This window comes from Phoenix dactylifera, chromosome 2, assembly GCF_051530095.1.
Source record: "Phoenix dactylifera cultivar Ajwa chromosome 2, Ajwa_hap1_PhDact_Kaust_v1.1, whole genome shotgun sequence".
NCBI lineage: Eukaryota > Viridiplantae > Streptophyta > Magnoliopsida > Arecales > Arecaceae > Phoenix > Phoenix dactylifera.
Genome location: NC_143191.1, coordinates 29,920,011 through 29,935,295, shown reverse-complemented (window position 1 = coordinate 29,935,295; position 15,285 = coordinate 29,920,011). Strand labels below are relative to the sequence as shown.

The window sequence follows — 15,285 nt, the reverse complement described above, 5'->3', positions numbered from 1 at the left end:
CAATATATGATTCTACCACTTGGGTATTGGATACCGGAAGTCCAATTAATATTTGCAATTCGTTGCAGGGACTTCAAGTTAGTAGAAGATTCAAGAATGACGAGAGATTCCTGAACGTTGGAGATGGAAGATCAGTTCCAGTCCTAGCTTTAGGAGTCATTCAGCTTGTTTTTGAATCTAGAGTAGTCATATTAGATGATTGTCATTATTGTCCAACATTTTTAATGAATGTCATCTCTGTAGGCCTTTTGGCCAAAAATGGTTATTGTTTATCAATAAAAGAAAATTTTTGTGATATCATTTTGAATGGTATTAAAATTTTTCGTGGACAATTGAAATATGGCATTTATACTCTATCACTGCCTGTGAATGTAATGTACACCTCTAATAAACGCCCTAAGTTAGATAATGTCAATGAAGCCTATTTGTGGCATTGCCGGTTAGGTCACGTAAATAAAAACAGGATAAACAGGTTAGCCCAACAGGGCATTTTAGAAATCAATGATTGTGAATCATTGCCAACTTGTGAATCCTGTCTTCTGGGTAAGATGACCAAGTCACCTTTTTCTGGAAAGGGTGAACGAGCCAGCGATATTCTTGGCCTCATACATACTGATGTATGTGGACCTATGAACGTAAGTGCCAAAGGTGGTTATGCCTACTTCATAACCTTCACAGATGACCTATCCAGGTATGGGTATGTCTATCTGATGAAGCACAAGTCGGAATCATTTGAAATGTTCAAACAATTTCGTAATGAAGTAGAAAAACAGACTGGAAAGAGTATTAAGATCCTTCGGTCAGACCGAGGAGGAGAATACCTTTCTGGTGATTTCTTGACTTATCTAGAGGAGAATGGGATTCTCTCACAATGGACCCCTCCAGGAACACCTCAGCACAATGGTGTATCCGAAAGGAGGAATCGAACTCTGTTAGACATGGTTCGATCCATGATGGGGTTTACTAGTCTGCCTGTATCTTTTTGGGGTTATGCTTTAGAGTCTGCGTGTATAATACTAAATAAGGTTCCAAGTAAGTCTGTTGAGAAGACTCCATTTGAGATATGGACTGGGCGTAAGCCGACACTTTCATACCTTAGGGTTTGGGGATGTCCGGCTTATGTTAAACGTTCTCAAACTGACAAACTTGGTCCTAGGTCCGATAAGTGTTATTTTGTAGGGTACCCCAAGGAAACTAGGGGTTATTACTTCTACCTTCCTAATGAACAAAAGGTGTTCGTAGGACTTAAGGCAACCTTTTTGGAAAAAGAATTCCTTAGTGAAGGAATTGTTGCCTCTAAGGTTGAACTTAATGAAGCTCAGCAGATGGAAGATTTAACACAAACTACTGAACCCACAGAACCGGATTCGATTAGATCAAACCCGGAGCCCAATGTAGAAGCACCATTAAGGCGATCAGGTAGAGTACCGCGTCAAGTGGACAGATACTACGGTTTCTTGGTCCAAGATGCAGATCCTATTGAGCTTGATGAGAACAATGAGGATCCGATTACCTATATGGATGCTATGCAAAGGTCCGACTCTGAGTTATGGCTTAACGCCATGAGATCCGAAATGGAATCCATGAAAATCAATAGTGTATGGACACTAGTTGATCCACCCGAAGGGATAAAACCCATAGGGTGCAAATGGATCTTCAAAAGAAAGAGAGGCGCAGACGGAAAGGTGGAAACCTATAAAGCCCGTCTGGTTGCCAAGGGGTATCGTCAACGTTATGGTATCGATTATGACCAGACTTTTTCCCCTGTGGCAATGCTAAAATCTATTCGGATCATGCTAGCTATAGCAGCATATATGGATTATGAAATCTGGCAAATGGATGTGAAAACAGCTTTTCTAAATGGAGAGCTGGAAGAAGAGGTGTATATGATACAACCTGAGGGTTTCACATCCATAGACGAGTCCAAAGTATGCAAGCTACAAAAGTCCATTTATGGACTTAAGCAAGCTTCTCGAAGTTGGAACATACGTTTCGATAAAACTATCAAAACATATGGCTTCGTTAAGAACGAAGAAGAACCTTGTGTCTACAAGTGGGTTAACGGTTCAGTGATCACATTTCTTGTGTTGTATGTGGATGACATTCTCTTAATTGGGAATGACATTCCTGCATTACAAAATGTGAAACTTTGGCTGTCATCACAATTCTCCATGAAGGATTTGGGAGAAGCATCCTACATCTTAGGGATGAAGATCTATAGAGATAGATCTAAGAAGTTGCTTGGATTGTCCCAATCCACGTACATCGACACTATGTTGAAGCGGTTCAACATGGAGAATTCCAAGAAGGGCTATCTTCCGATAGGCCAAGGAATTTCTCTCTCTAAGAAAGATTGTCCGACAACTTCCGAAGAGAGAGAGCGTATGAGTAGAATCCCATATGCTTCTGCAATAGGTTCTATCATGTACGCCATGACATGTACAAGACCGGATGTTGCTTACTCACTAGCAGTAGCGAGTAGGTATCAGTCTGATCCGGGTGAGAACCATTGGAAGGTGGTGAAAACCATCCTTAAGTATTTAAGAAATACTAAGGACCAATGGTTAATCTATGGAGAATCTGACTTAAAACTTGTGGGGTTTACAGACTCTAGTTTTCAGTCAGACCATGATGACAGTAAGAGTATGTCGGGATTTGTGTTTACCCTGAATGGAGGAGCAGTCTGCTGGAAAAGTTCCAAGCAGCATTCAGTAGCCGATTCCGTATGCGAAGCAGAGTATGTTGCTGCATCAGATGCGGCAAAGGAAGCTGTTTGGATCAAGAAGTTTGTAAATCAACTTGGTGTTGCTCTCTCAATCAATGGTCCAGTTCTTTTGTATTGTGACAATACTGGAGCCATTGCACAAGCAAAGGAGCCAAAGTCTCACCATAGAACCAAGCACATTCTGCGTCGCTACCACCTTGTACGAGAGATTGTGGAACGAGGTGACGTCAATCTTCAGAAGATCGATGGAAAGGAGAACCTAGCTGACCCATTCACTAAAGCCCTTTCTGTAAAGGAGTTCGATTATCACAAATCGAAGATGGGTATAAGATACTGTACAAATTGGCTTTAGTCCAAGTGGGAGTTGTTGGGAATTATGTCCCAAAGCCAATTTTTAATTGTAAGAAATTGGATTATGTATATATTTTATTAAAATGAATAAAAAATTTATTCTGGCAATTTTCTATTCATCACAAGTGTTACATCTTCAAATTGAACTCCTGTGTATTGTGATGAAGTCCTTAGGACTAATTTAGTGGACAAAAGAGGTTTTATCATTTAGTCCTTAAACCAGTTCGCGACCAAATGATGAGCTGTCAATTGGACAATAGCTATGTCAAGTATAGGTCGTTGTGTGTCATTTAGTTGGTTGTTCTCTTAAACCAAGAAGTGTGGAGACACTGTATGGCATACAGGTGAGATGTAGGAGTACATCATCACTGAACAGTGACTCACTTGCGTAGCACTCTACTGTCGGGAGTTAGCTCGCAAAGCGTATGGGCATAAGTACCCCTTAGACCTGAGACTGTCACGGTGACTTGCAAGCAACTCACTGTACTTAGGCACTGGATGACCTGAATTTCTAATTCAGGGATCGGAAGGATGCTGGGTGCAGTCAAGTACTCGCGAAGTCTGTGTACGAGTCAAGATGGGATTGACCGCTCCAAATTATAGGAGTTGATGTCTCGCTGTATTTCAATTCAGTAAAACCTTGGCCAGGGTAAACCAAGTGATGGTCACTTGATTTGATTAATTGAAATACACTATGGATGACCGGACCCAGAGTTCGACAGTCCACTCTGAGGTCATCTTGAGCATCGATGGTCATAGGGATGAATTATGCAACAACCATACGTCTAGGTTCTTGAATGTTGCTTTGCATATTCGACCTATCCGGACGTCGGGTATCATTGCTAGATGGTCACCTCGATTAGTGCATGGAGTAGTCCATGTACTACCGGCTTAGTGTTCGAACCTATCGGAGTCACGCACATTAGTCAAACTAAGTAAGAAGGTCTTGACCCAATTTAATTAAGAATTAAATTGTGGGTCATTTGGAATTTGGTTCTGTCTATGTTCAGCTAGCACTGAACATGAGGTACATGCTAAATTTCATGGATGAACAACTAATTAAGTCTGTATTTCGGGTCAATCAAGTTTCAATTAATGTAATGGAACTTGATCAGGACTCAATTGTTGAGATTGGATTTGATTGGGTCTAAATTAGTGTAATTGGGCTCGATCATGATTTAAGTGGGATTTAATTTCGTATTTGTTCTGATCTAAGTCGGACTTGGATCGAGCCGAAACTGGACCCAATTGAATTCCCCATGAGTCGGACTCATGTGGAATTTTTTCCGAGTCAAAAATCACTTAAATCGGCTGTCAATTTGGATTAGAACCAAATAGGCTTGCTTTATTACAAAATGGGCTAACCCATTTCCTATTTGGCTAAAACCATTTCAATGGTTAACGGCTGACTTGGTTTTTAAATCCCATTTAAATACCTCCTGTGGACCCATGGACCCTTAAGCTCATGGACCCTTAAGAGATGCTTGTGAGCCGCGATGGAAAGAAAGCCTGGGAGCAAAAACAGAGTCTTCTCCGTCCTTGGTTCAACGCCACGACGTGCCACCATCCGGACTCCGTTCGGCTTGCCGTCTGGACCGGAATGTTCGGTTTTGAACCGGCTACATTCCGGTTCATTTAGATCTTTGAAATCTGGCACGTTTTCATCGATTTATTAGTTTTTTCCCACCGTTTGTTTTGAAACAAGCGTTATGAAATTCATCCATAAATGAATTCTTTAATGCTTGGTCAATAGCGCGTCTTAACTCCTCTTAGCGTTGGCCTATTTGAGGCCACCGTATCATCTTGAAGACGAGAGGATGAGAATTTTCTTGAGAAGAAAATAGTCAGACAGAAGGAGTTTTTGATTCTGTGGAGAAGAAGAAGAAGAGAGAGGAAGGAGTCCTTTCTCTCTGGTGGTTTGGAGCTCGGCCCAGATCCGATGTCCTCTCCTCCCTTCTATTCCCTCTGTGATCAGGATCAAGAGACGGGCGTCTGTGGCTTAGGCGTGCTGTGAAGAAACGGGAGAAAAGAAACCGAAGAAAGAAAGAAAGAGAAGAAAGAAAGAAAGAGAAAAGGGAAGGTCCTTTTTCTGGATTTCTTTTCTTCCAAGGGTCCCTTTTGCAAAAGATTGTTTTGCACGAGTAAAGACATCATCCAACCTTCTTGCGAAGCTTGACGTGCGTGCGAAGTAGAGGGCTTGCAGATCCAGGCCTTGCAGAGCTACCTTCAGGGATCCAGATTCAAATTACCTCGACCAACTTCCGCTACGGGCTTGAGGTAATTTTATATAAAATTTAAATTTAATATTTATAATTGTTATAAATAAAATAAAAAAAAATTTTAAAACTGATTTTTCATGCCTGGCGTTCGATTTTATCGGACAACTCGAGAAATTTTCCCTTCATACCGGTGTGTTCTGCCATGTACGAAGCCATCCAATTTACAGCATTACTCATCTCCCGATAGGTATGAATAGTTTGGAATGTAGTGCAACTTCTAGCTATCCCTTCACTGATTGAGCCTATCCCGAGATCCATCCAATAATGATCGCCCTCTCATGCAAGATTTTGCTTAATTGGTATCTTTCTGCCATCCAAAGAGCATCACGAGAATGCTCTTTCACGGTCAATCAATTTCAGATTCTTCACACAAGCAGGCGCGCGGTACCTTCTCTTTAGTTCTTTACTCAAATTTCAGTGGCTGGAATTTTTTTTTTTTTTTTTAATTTCAAGAGATTCGTTTGTCCCGTCTCTAATGGTAAGCTTCATTCCCTCGCGATACATAAAATGAGCTCCACACGCACCCTAACAATTTCCTGTTCAAATCTTCCAAGGATTCGTCGTGTTGACTTGGAGTCTAGCCAAGGACACTCTTTGCGAGACGCAAAACCCAGTAGCCCGACTGCCTGCCACCAGAGCAATTGGAGGAAAAGACCGGCCCTAACACAAGCCGCTAGCCACGCAAGAAGCCAATCCCCTCCGGTGAAGACCAAGACTTTTCTCCCCCTCTCACAACCATGGAACCCGATCAGGTCTCAAGCTCCACTTGCCAAGCACTGTACGAGTTCCTTGCAGCATGACACATTACCACCGAAGTCAATACAAAACAATGTCCATGGTTACATGTCAACGGGCAAGGCAGTCGACACCATTCTTGGTGCTCCAGGTCCGCCAAAGAATCCTCACCTCGGGCATCCACAAACCTTTCTGCCCTTGTCAATAGACCTATGAAGTAAAGTCTCCCTGGCATCTTCCTTGGCATCTTCGTTCATGTTCCAAGAGGAAAGCTATTACTTGCTTCCTACAAGAATGCATATCAACGGCGACTCTATTTTTATAAATGCCGGAGTTCACCCGGTTTTGATGACGAACAAAAGTATCTGAGTCCTCTTAGAAGGGAATTATTTGCGAAAAGATGGCCCTCAGGGTGCTAACGGCGCTGGACCTCGCCAAGACTCAATTCTACCACTTCAAGGCCATCATGATCGCCGGCATGGGGATGTTCACCGACGCCTACGACCTCTTCTGCATCTCCCCCGTCCTGAGGCTCATCGGCCGGATCTACTACAAGCACGACGACCAGGACCGCGGCGGCACGCCACCAGAGGTAATGACGGCGATGGTCGCCGTCGCGCTCATGGGAACCATCATCGGGAACCTCGTATTCGGCGTCCTCGGCGACCGCATCGGCCGGCGGCGTGTCTACGGGCTCTCCCTCCTCCTCATGGTCTCCAGCTCATTCGCCTGCGGCTTTTCCATTTGCCGCACCCGCAGCTGCGTGCTCTCGAGCCTCTGCTTCTTCCGCTTCCTGCTCGGCGTCGCGATCGGCGGCGACTACCCGCTGTCGGCGACGATCATGTCGGAGTTTGCGAACAAGCGGACGAGGGGTTCGTTCATCGCCGCCGTGTTCTCGATGCAGGGGTTCGGGATATTGGCGAGCTCGGCGGTGACGATGGCGGTCGCCGCGGCATTCAATGGGGCCACCAAGGATTCGGACATCAGCCCGCTGCACACGCCGGAGGGAGCGGACCTGGCATGGCGGATCATGCTGATGATAGGAGCCATTCCGGCGGCCCTGACGTTCTACTGGAGGATGGCCATGCCGGAGACCGCCAGGTATGAACTCGCGCCCTTGTGAGCCACGTGGTCTTGGCCCACTTCCCGAAAGTCTTCTACATCTCGGGCCATCTTTATTTCTTTGCTTAAGGCGTGTCCGTTACTCCGCAATGGGTTTGATTTGGGGAACCAATACTCGTGGATTGCTGCTAAATAGTATTTAATATAGTCATCTAAAATGCCTGCTCTAACAGTTGCAGTGAAATCGATTTTTAGTAGCTGCCAATAACGCTACTAAAAGTTTCAAAAACTGCCATTAAATGTATTTAGTGGGGGCTAGTAGTGACTACTATATTCATCGCTAAAAGTCGCATGACTAGAAGATTAAAGTCTAGTGACATCTGTCGTGGCTGCCACAAAAAATTCTTTTAATGGCAGCTATGATGAATGCTTTTTGTGGCTTGTGCAAATGATCACTACTAAAAAGTGCTTTTTTTTAGTGGCGGGGCTGCTAAAGAGAGATGTTTTAATGGCGGCCACATATTAATTACTGAAAGATTATATTTTTTTGCAATAGTTGCGAGGGACTGCTACTAATAATTTAGGCCTTTCGGAGCGACTAAAAGAGCTAGATGTTGTGATAACCAAACGAATGCTTAAATCCATGAAGGCCATCCATCTTGTGCAGGTATACAGCTCTGGTGGAACATGATGAGATCAAAGCAGCCAATGACATGGGAAGGGTGCTGGGGGACTTCGACCTGCAGCAGCCAGTTGTGGAGCATTCAGATACTTCGCCTAGGCTGCCGGGTCCCAGCTATGGTCTCTTCTCCAAGCAATTCCTAAGAAGGCATGGGCGAGACCTTTTTGCTTGTTCCATGGCGTGGTTCCTTGTGGACATCCCCTACTACAGCAGCACCCTCTTCCAGTCCCAAATCTATCGGCCATTGTTCCCCGAGGCAAGAAAACGTAACGCCTACGAAGAAGCCCTCGATGTTGCAAAGTTTCAAGCGATCCTCGCCGCTGCCTCGACGATCCCGGGCTACTTTGCCACCATGTACTTCATCGATCGCATCGGGAGGCGAAGAATTCAAATGATGGGATTCTTCTTCATGGCAATCTTCATATTTGCACTGGCGGGACCGTATGACAAGTATTGGCACGACGGCACCATTGCCGGGTTCTTCGTTTTGTATGGCTCGACCTTCTTCTTTTCAAATTTTGGGCCCAACACCACGACGTTTATCGTGCCCGCCGAGCTTTTTCCGGCCCGGTTCCGATCAACATGTCATGGGATCTCAGGAGCAGCAGGCAAGGTAGGCGCCATGATCGGAGCAGTAGGATTCCTTTGGGCTTCTCAGAGTAGCAACAAGAAGGATCTCCAGGGATGTTGGAAGCCAGGAATTGGAATGACGAATGCGTTGATTATTTTAGGTGGGGTTTGTATTGTTGGAATGGTTGTTACCTATTTCTTCACAACCGAGACTATGATGAGGTCCTTGGAGGAGGACGAAGGTGGAGAAAGCCATCACGGAGAGAATGGCATGCAGCTCCATGGAGGGGGGCTCCCAAGAAATTCATCAAGCTCGAGTGAACTCAGTACCCGACCTCTTCAGGGGTGGTCTCCTTGGGCTTCTCCTCTGTAAGATTGAAAGAACCGTGCTCTATATAGTTTCTAGTTATTATTATTATTATTATTTTTGTCTGAAATAGGAAGGTTTATAAGCGTTAGGAGCACGAGTTTGTGTCATATTACAAAAAAAAAAAAGTATATCATCAACACTTCGATTTTTCCCGGCGTTACCGCTTATCCCACTTCTTTTATGCTTCTATTGCACTTTTTATGCTTTTATTGCATTCTTCTCAAAAGAACTTTTTTTTTTTTTTTTTTTTGAGAGACAGCAGGCTTGTAGAGGGAAAGCGGACTTGGTGGAACCCCCACATGAGTCGAGGGGGACAGATTGGTTGGTGTGATCCCTCTTTATGTGGAACCCACCTCATTTGATTAAAAAAAATAAGGATAAAAAAGAAACCGGTTGAGTTAGGTTATCGCAAAAGCAAAGAAACTGGGAGTCTTAGGGCTCTACGGAACAGTAGAGAAAGGAAAAATAGAGAAAAGAAGAAGAAAGAAAAATTGTTGCTTGTTAGATGATCGGATAGTTGATTGTATTCAGATTTGGCCGAAATTTTATTATGTTGTTTCTGGCATTGAGAGCTACAGATTGAACGGTTTGGATCTTTAGAAAGCTTTTTCTATTGATTATTTCAAGCACTAATATTTAGTGAGATTTGTTCTCTATTTTATTATCTATTGTTGAAATATATCTTATTGGTGATGAATGTTCTTATTGTGAAAGCCAAGATTAAAATTTGTTGATGTTTGTGCAGCCCCTAGTTGATTTAGAGAGGTTTCATTATAATTTTATTATTCTAAATAGTAAAAGTTTTTGGTTAGATCAGGTCCCGTAGTTATTTTCCTTCACATAGAAAAGTTTTCTATGTAAAAATTGTATTGTCTCTTGTTTCTGGATTGCTTGATTATTTGCCTGTTAATTGCTTGTGTAGATTGTAAAGATGGTTGTTGCTTAGTGAGTGATATCCTATGTAATTATACAAAGAGGAAAAAAAAGTTTGGAGCATCATTATTTCTTGATTGTATATTTTTCCAACAATTTTTGATGACATACCGATGCGCATGTTATTAAGAAGGATTATAATCCAAAATGATATTGCTTTCTTCTCCTTTGCTGACCTCTATGCTCCCTAGGAGAGAAGGCAAAAACTAGCATTGATGGACTGACAATTATTCAAAACAATCAAATTAGGAGGGAACCATGATCCGTACTTGTCATGACCTGGGATTTTTCGACCTATACACACATATTAACTACAAGATACAATCTAATCGGACTATCCATAACCTACTTCCCTTGACTTAACCAAAATCAATCTCATGACTCTTATGACTATGGTGACTCACCCTTTTTTTCATTTAAAATAAATATGCAATTGATACTAGGTGAAACCTGCTACTCCTAAGATCTCACACAACTATCATGATCCAGTCCAAGGGAACCAAATTGGTTAAAACTCTATCCTCTACCCCATAAATTATACATGAATTGCCGTAATTTTGAGCTAAACAATTTAGTATGGGTTCAACTCAAATTGAAAAGCCTTCATCCCAAACCTAGCCTAAATAGAGTTTGATTGGATTGAATCAGCTGAACCCATTTTTATTAAAAATACAATAGAAATGATATCATTCCAGATTGAACCCTAACCTTGTGAACATTGATTGGAACCAAGCCCCTTCAATCATCAATCAAGTGAAAGGCAGTCCAGGGCATATTACTGTAATGATGGGAATGCACAAGTATATTTTTCTAAACTATGATTTAATAATATATTGATTTTTTAATCTTTTATTTTATTATTATATCCATGTTAAGCCAAGCAACATTAATGGACTGTCCCAACACAAAATCCTCTACATAAGTAAGATATTGACTTATAATTTTCAGAGCGATCCAATTTCACTTTTCTTTTTTTTTTTTCTGTTTTTCTTGATTAAGAGAGCAATAATGACAACCATCAATTTCAACGTCCGCATCATATAGTAAGCTCAGCGGATATATTAATGAATAAAATATCAACAAATTCATGGGCCCAAAAATTTCCAGCCGCCATTACTTCCAGAACGCCACCAAAGATCGCTGCCCGGTCGATGCGTGCATTATAATATGTTTTGCAGCAAGGCTCATTTGACCATTCTTTTATGCCTTTTTTAGCTTGCATTTAAATAAAAATAATAAAATCAAATGTACATGGTTTTTATTTTATTTATATCGTATCATGTAGCCTCTTGGGTTTCTTTTCCTGGAAGAGGAACTATTCACGCAAATTCCTTTGATAGTAATAAAAAAAAGTATATATGATATAGCAGTTGCATCCTTTTACTTTGCTTCTCAAAGTTCTTGGCATGATGGTTATCAGCACTCTTTTTTTTCTGTTTTTTATTCTCCTCTTTGAGAATGGAAGGACGGTGCCATTATACATCCTATAAAATTGAAAAAATAAACTGTTTCGAGATCCATCCAATAACAGCCGCCTTCAAGATGAATACAGGCAGCTCTTTTTACTTAATTGATATCCTTCCATATACTACTCTCAACTCAGTTTTAGAAACTGAAATGTCGTAAGTTTAGCTGCTGCCAACGATAATAAGCCTGGAATCATACTAGCACTCTTTTCATTTTACCCAAGTTCTTTCCAAACAGCACCATGAGAATGCTCTTTCACCGTCATCAATTTCAGATTACTTCACACAAGTAGTAGGAAGTATTTTCTCTTTAGTTCTTTACTCAAATTTCAGTGGCCGGAAGGTCCCGTTTTTTTTTCAAGAGGTTCGCTTTTCTCGTCTCTAATGGTAAGCATCATTCCCTCGCGATGCATAAAATGGGATCCACGCGCACCCTAACAATTTTCTTTTCAAATCTTTCAAAAATGTTTAGTACTCTCCTGTATTTTTTTTTTTTTGCAAATCTTTTATCAATAGTTTTTATAAACTCTTCTTTTTTTAATAAAGGCCGGGTAGCTTTGCCTCCCTCTTCATTAAAAAAAAAAAAAATCATCGTTTTGACTTGGAGTCTAGCCAAGGACAATCTTAGCCAGCAAGCCAGCTGGAGGAAAAACCGGGCCTAACACAAGACGCTAGCTACCCAACACACCAATCCCTCCCGGTGAAGACCAAGACTTTTCTCCGCTCTCACAACCAGGGAACCCGATCAGGTCTCAAGCTCCAATTGCCAAGGACTCGTACGAGTTCCTTAGAGCATGACACATACCCACCGAAGTCAATACAAAACAGTGTCCATGGTTACATGTCAAATGGCAAGGCAGTCCGCACCATTCTAGGTGCTCCGGGTCCATCACAGAATCCTCACCTCGGGCATCCACAAGCCTTTCTAAATCCCTCCGCCCTCGTCAATAAACCTAGGAACCAAAGTCTCACCGGCATCTTCCTTGGCATCTTCGTTCGTTCCAAGAGGAAAGCTATTACTTGCTTCCTACAAGAATCCATATCAACGGCGACTCTGTACTATAAATGCCGGAGATCACCCGGTTTTGATGACGAACAAGTGTCCGACTCCTCTTAGAAGGGAATTATTAGCGAAAAGATGGCCCTCAGGGTGCTAACGGCGCTGGACCACGCCAGGACTCAAATCTACCACTTCAAGGCCATCATGATCGCCGGCATGGGGATGTTCACCGACGCCTACGACCTCTTCTGCATCACCCCCGTCCTGAAGCTCATCGGCCGGATCTATTACAAGCCCGACGGCCCGGACCCCGGCGTCACGCCACCAGAGGTGATGTCGGCGATGGTTGCCGTCGCGCTCATGGGGACCATCATCGGGAACCTCGTATTCGGCGTCCTCGGCGATCGCATCGGCCGGCGGCGTGTCTACGGGCTCTCCCTCCTCCTCATGGTCTCCAGCTCATTCGCCTGCGGCTTTTCCATTTGCCGCACCCGCGGCTGCGTGCTCTCGAGCCTCTGCTTCTTCCGCTTCCTGCTCGGCGTCGCGATCGGTGGCGACTACCCGCTGTCGGCGACGATCATGTCAGAGTTTGCGAACAAGCGAACGAGGGGTTCGTTCATCGCCGCCGTGTTCTCGATGCAGGGGTTCGGGATATTGGCGAGCTCGGCGGTGACGATGGCGGTCGCCGCGGCATTCAATGGGGCCACCAAGGATTCGGACATCAGCCCGCTGCACACGCCGGAGGGAGCGGACCTGGCATGGCGGATCATATTGATGATAGGAGCCATTCCGGCGGCCCTGACGTTCTATTGGAGGATGGCCATGCCGGAGACCGCCAGGTACGAACTCGCGCCCTTGTGAGCCACGTGGTCTTGGCCCACTTCCCGAAAGTCTTCCACATCTCGGCCCATCTTTATTTCTTTTCTTGAGCCACCTTGTGAGCCACCTTGTTATCTAAAATGCCTGCTCTAACAGTTGCAGTGAAATTGAGTTTTAGTATCTGCCAATAACGCTACTAAAAGTTTCAAAAACTGCCATTAAATGTATTTAGTGGCGGCTAGTAGTGACCACCATATTCGTCGCTAAAAGTCGCATGACTAAAATAATTAGTGGCCCAAAATACGGCCGCCACTAAAAAAAGCTATTTGGTAACAATTGGATCCTGGTCACTAGAAGATTAAAGTTTAGGGACACCTGTTATGGCTGCCACAAAATTTTTTTTTAATAGCAGCTATGATGCGGTCACAGAAGAATGCTTTTTGTGGCTTCTACAAATAATCACTACTAAATAATGCTTTTTTTTTTTTTTTTAATAGTAGCGGGTAAGAAATAGTTGCCAAAGAGTGATGTTTTAATGGCAGCCACATATTAATTACTGAAAGATAATATTTTTTTTGCAATAGTCACGAGGGACTGCCACTAATAATTTAGGCCTTTCGGAGCCACTAAAAGAGCAAGATGTTGGGATAACCAAACGAATGCTTAAATCCATGAAGGCCATCCATCTTGTGCAGATATACAGCTCTGGTGGAACATGATGAGATCAAAGCAGCCAATGACATGGGAAAGGTGCTGGCGGACTTCGACCTGCAGCAGCCAGTTGTGGAGCATTCAGATGCCTCGCGTAGGCTGCCGGGTCCCACCTATGGCCTCTTCTCCAAGCAATTCCTAAGAAGGCATGGGCGAGACCTTTTTGCTTGTTCCATGGCGTGGTTCCTTGTCGACATCCCCTACTACAGCAGCACCCTCTTCCAGTCCCAAATCTACAGGCCATGGTTCCCCGAGGCTGGAGAACGTAACGCCTACGAAGAAGCCATCGACCTTGCAAAGTTTCAGGCGATCCTCGCCGCTGCCTCGACGATCCCGGGCTACTTTGCCACCATGTGCTTTATCGATCGCATCGGGAGGCGAAGAATTCAAATGATGGGATTCTTCTTCATGGCAATCTTCATATTTGCAATGGCGGGACCGTATGACAAGTATTGGCACGACCACACCAATGCCGGGTTCTTAGTTTTGTATGGCTTGACCTTCTTCTTTTCAAATTTTGGGCCCAACACCACGACGTTTATCGTGCCTGCCGAGCTCTTTCCGGCCCGGTTCCGATCAACATGTCAAGGGATCTCAGGAGCAGCAGGTAAGGTAGGTGCCATGATCGGAGCAGTAGGATTCCTTTGGGCTTCTCAGAGTAGCAACAAGAAGGATCTCCAGGAAGGTTGGCGGCCAGGAATTGGAATGGCGAATGCGTTGATTATTTTAGGTGGGGTTTGTATTGTTGGAATGGTTGTTACCTATTTTTTCACAACCGAGACTATGATGAGGTCCTTGGAGGACAACGAAGGTGGAGAAAGCCATCACGGAGAGAATGGCGTGCAGCTCCATGGAAAGGGGCTCCCAAGAAATACATCAAACTCGAGTGAACTCAGTACCCGACCTCTTCGGGGGTGGACTCCTTGGGCTTCTCCTCTGTAAGATTGAAAGGTCTGTGCTATAGTTTTTAGTTTTTTTTTTTTGTTTGAAATGGGAAGGATTTTAAGTGTGAGGAACACGAGTTTGTATCATATTAAAAAAAAAAGTTTATCATGAACATTTTGATTTTTCCCACTTCTTTTTATGCTTCTAGTGCATTCTTCTCAAAAGATTTTTTTTCCCCTGCAAATTTGCGCCATTACTAATGGAATGTGATACTCCTACAAGCAAAGGACACAACAAGGTGGCAATCTCAAGGTCGACAGATGACATGAAGCTCTTGTTCTCTACCTGAAGCATCTCAATGAACATGCTAACTGTTACTGGAAAGTGGACCCGGGGGCGACTGTCGGCTGAGAAGGAGGAGCTCCGGCGTGAGATGGCGGGCGGCGTCCTCCGCGGGGCCTGCAAAAAGCCGGGGGCGACCAGTGGCTGAGAAGGAGGAGCTCCGGCGAGAGTTGGCGGACGGCGGATCGTCAGCGCGGGGCGTCCTCCGGGGGACCTGCAAGAAGTCGGTGGCCGGGGTTTCCGGCGCCGGCCCTCCGATGCTTAAGTCAGAAGGGGCTAATGTGTAAGAAGAGAGAGATTATCCTCTCTAGTTTCGTAGAGTCTTCCCCCCTTCTAAGAGGGAGGGGTTTTCCTT

General features: G+C 43.9%; 2 protein-coding genes across 2 annotated transcripts; both read left to right on the top strand.

Annotated features, from left to right (window-relative positions):
• Positions 1–6,481: 6,481 nt before the first annotated feature.
• On the top strand, positions 6,482–10,666 carry LOC103717579 (putative inorganic phosphate transporter 1-10). The gene is made up of 2 exons (XM_089928855.1): positions 6,482–7,191; positions 7,820–10,666. The coding sequence occupies exons 1-2, from the start codon at positions 6,491–6,493 to the stop codon at positions 8,775–8,777; spliced, it is 1,659 nt and encodes a 552-aa protein (XP_089784981.1). The 5' UTR covers positions 6,482–6,490; the 3' UTR covers positions 8,778–10,666.
• Positions 10,667–12,046: 1,380 nt separating this feature from the next.
• Positions 12,047–14,777, top strand: LOC103717582 (putative inorganic phosphate transporter 1-10). The gene is made up of 2 exons (XM_008806030.6): positions 12,047–13,012; positions 13,688–14,777. The coding sequence occupies exons 1-2, from the start codon at positions 12,312–12,314 to the stop codon at positions 14,643–14,645; spliced, it is 1,659 nt and encodes a 552-aa protein (XP_008804252.2). The 5' UTR covers positions 12,047–12,311; the 3' UTR covers positions 14,646–14,777.
• Positions 14,778–15,285: the final 508 nt, after the last annotated feature.

Coding starts and splice junctions, on each gene's coding strand:
- LOC103717579 (XM_089928855.1), top strand. CDS start 6,491: ATGGCCCTCAGGGTGCTAACGGCGCTGGACCTCGCCAAGACTCAATTC. Junction 7,192..7,819: donor GCCATGCCGGAGACCGCCAG/GTATGAACTCGC, acceptor CATCTTGTGCAG/GTATACAGCTCTGGTGGAAC.
- LOC103717582 (XM_008806030.6), top strand. CDS start 12,312: ATGGCCCTCAGGGTGCTAACGGCGCTGGACCACGCCAGGACTCAAATC. Junction 13,013..13,687: donor GCCATGCCGGAGACCGCCAG/GTACGAACTCGC, acceptor CATCTTGTGCAG/ATATACAGCTCTGGTGGAAC.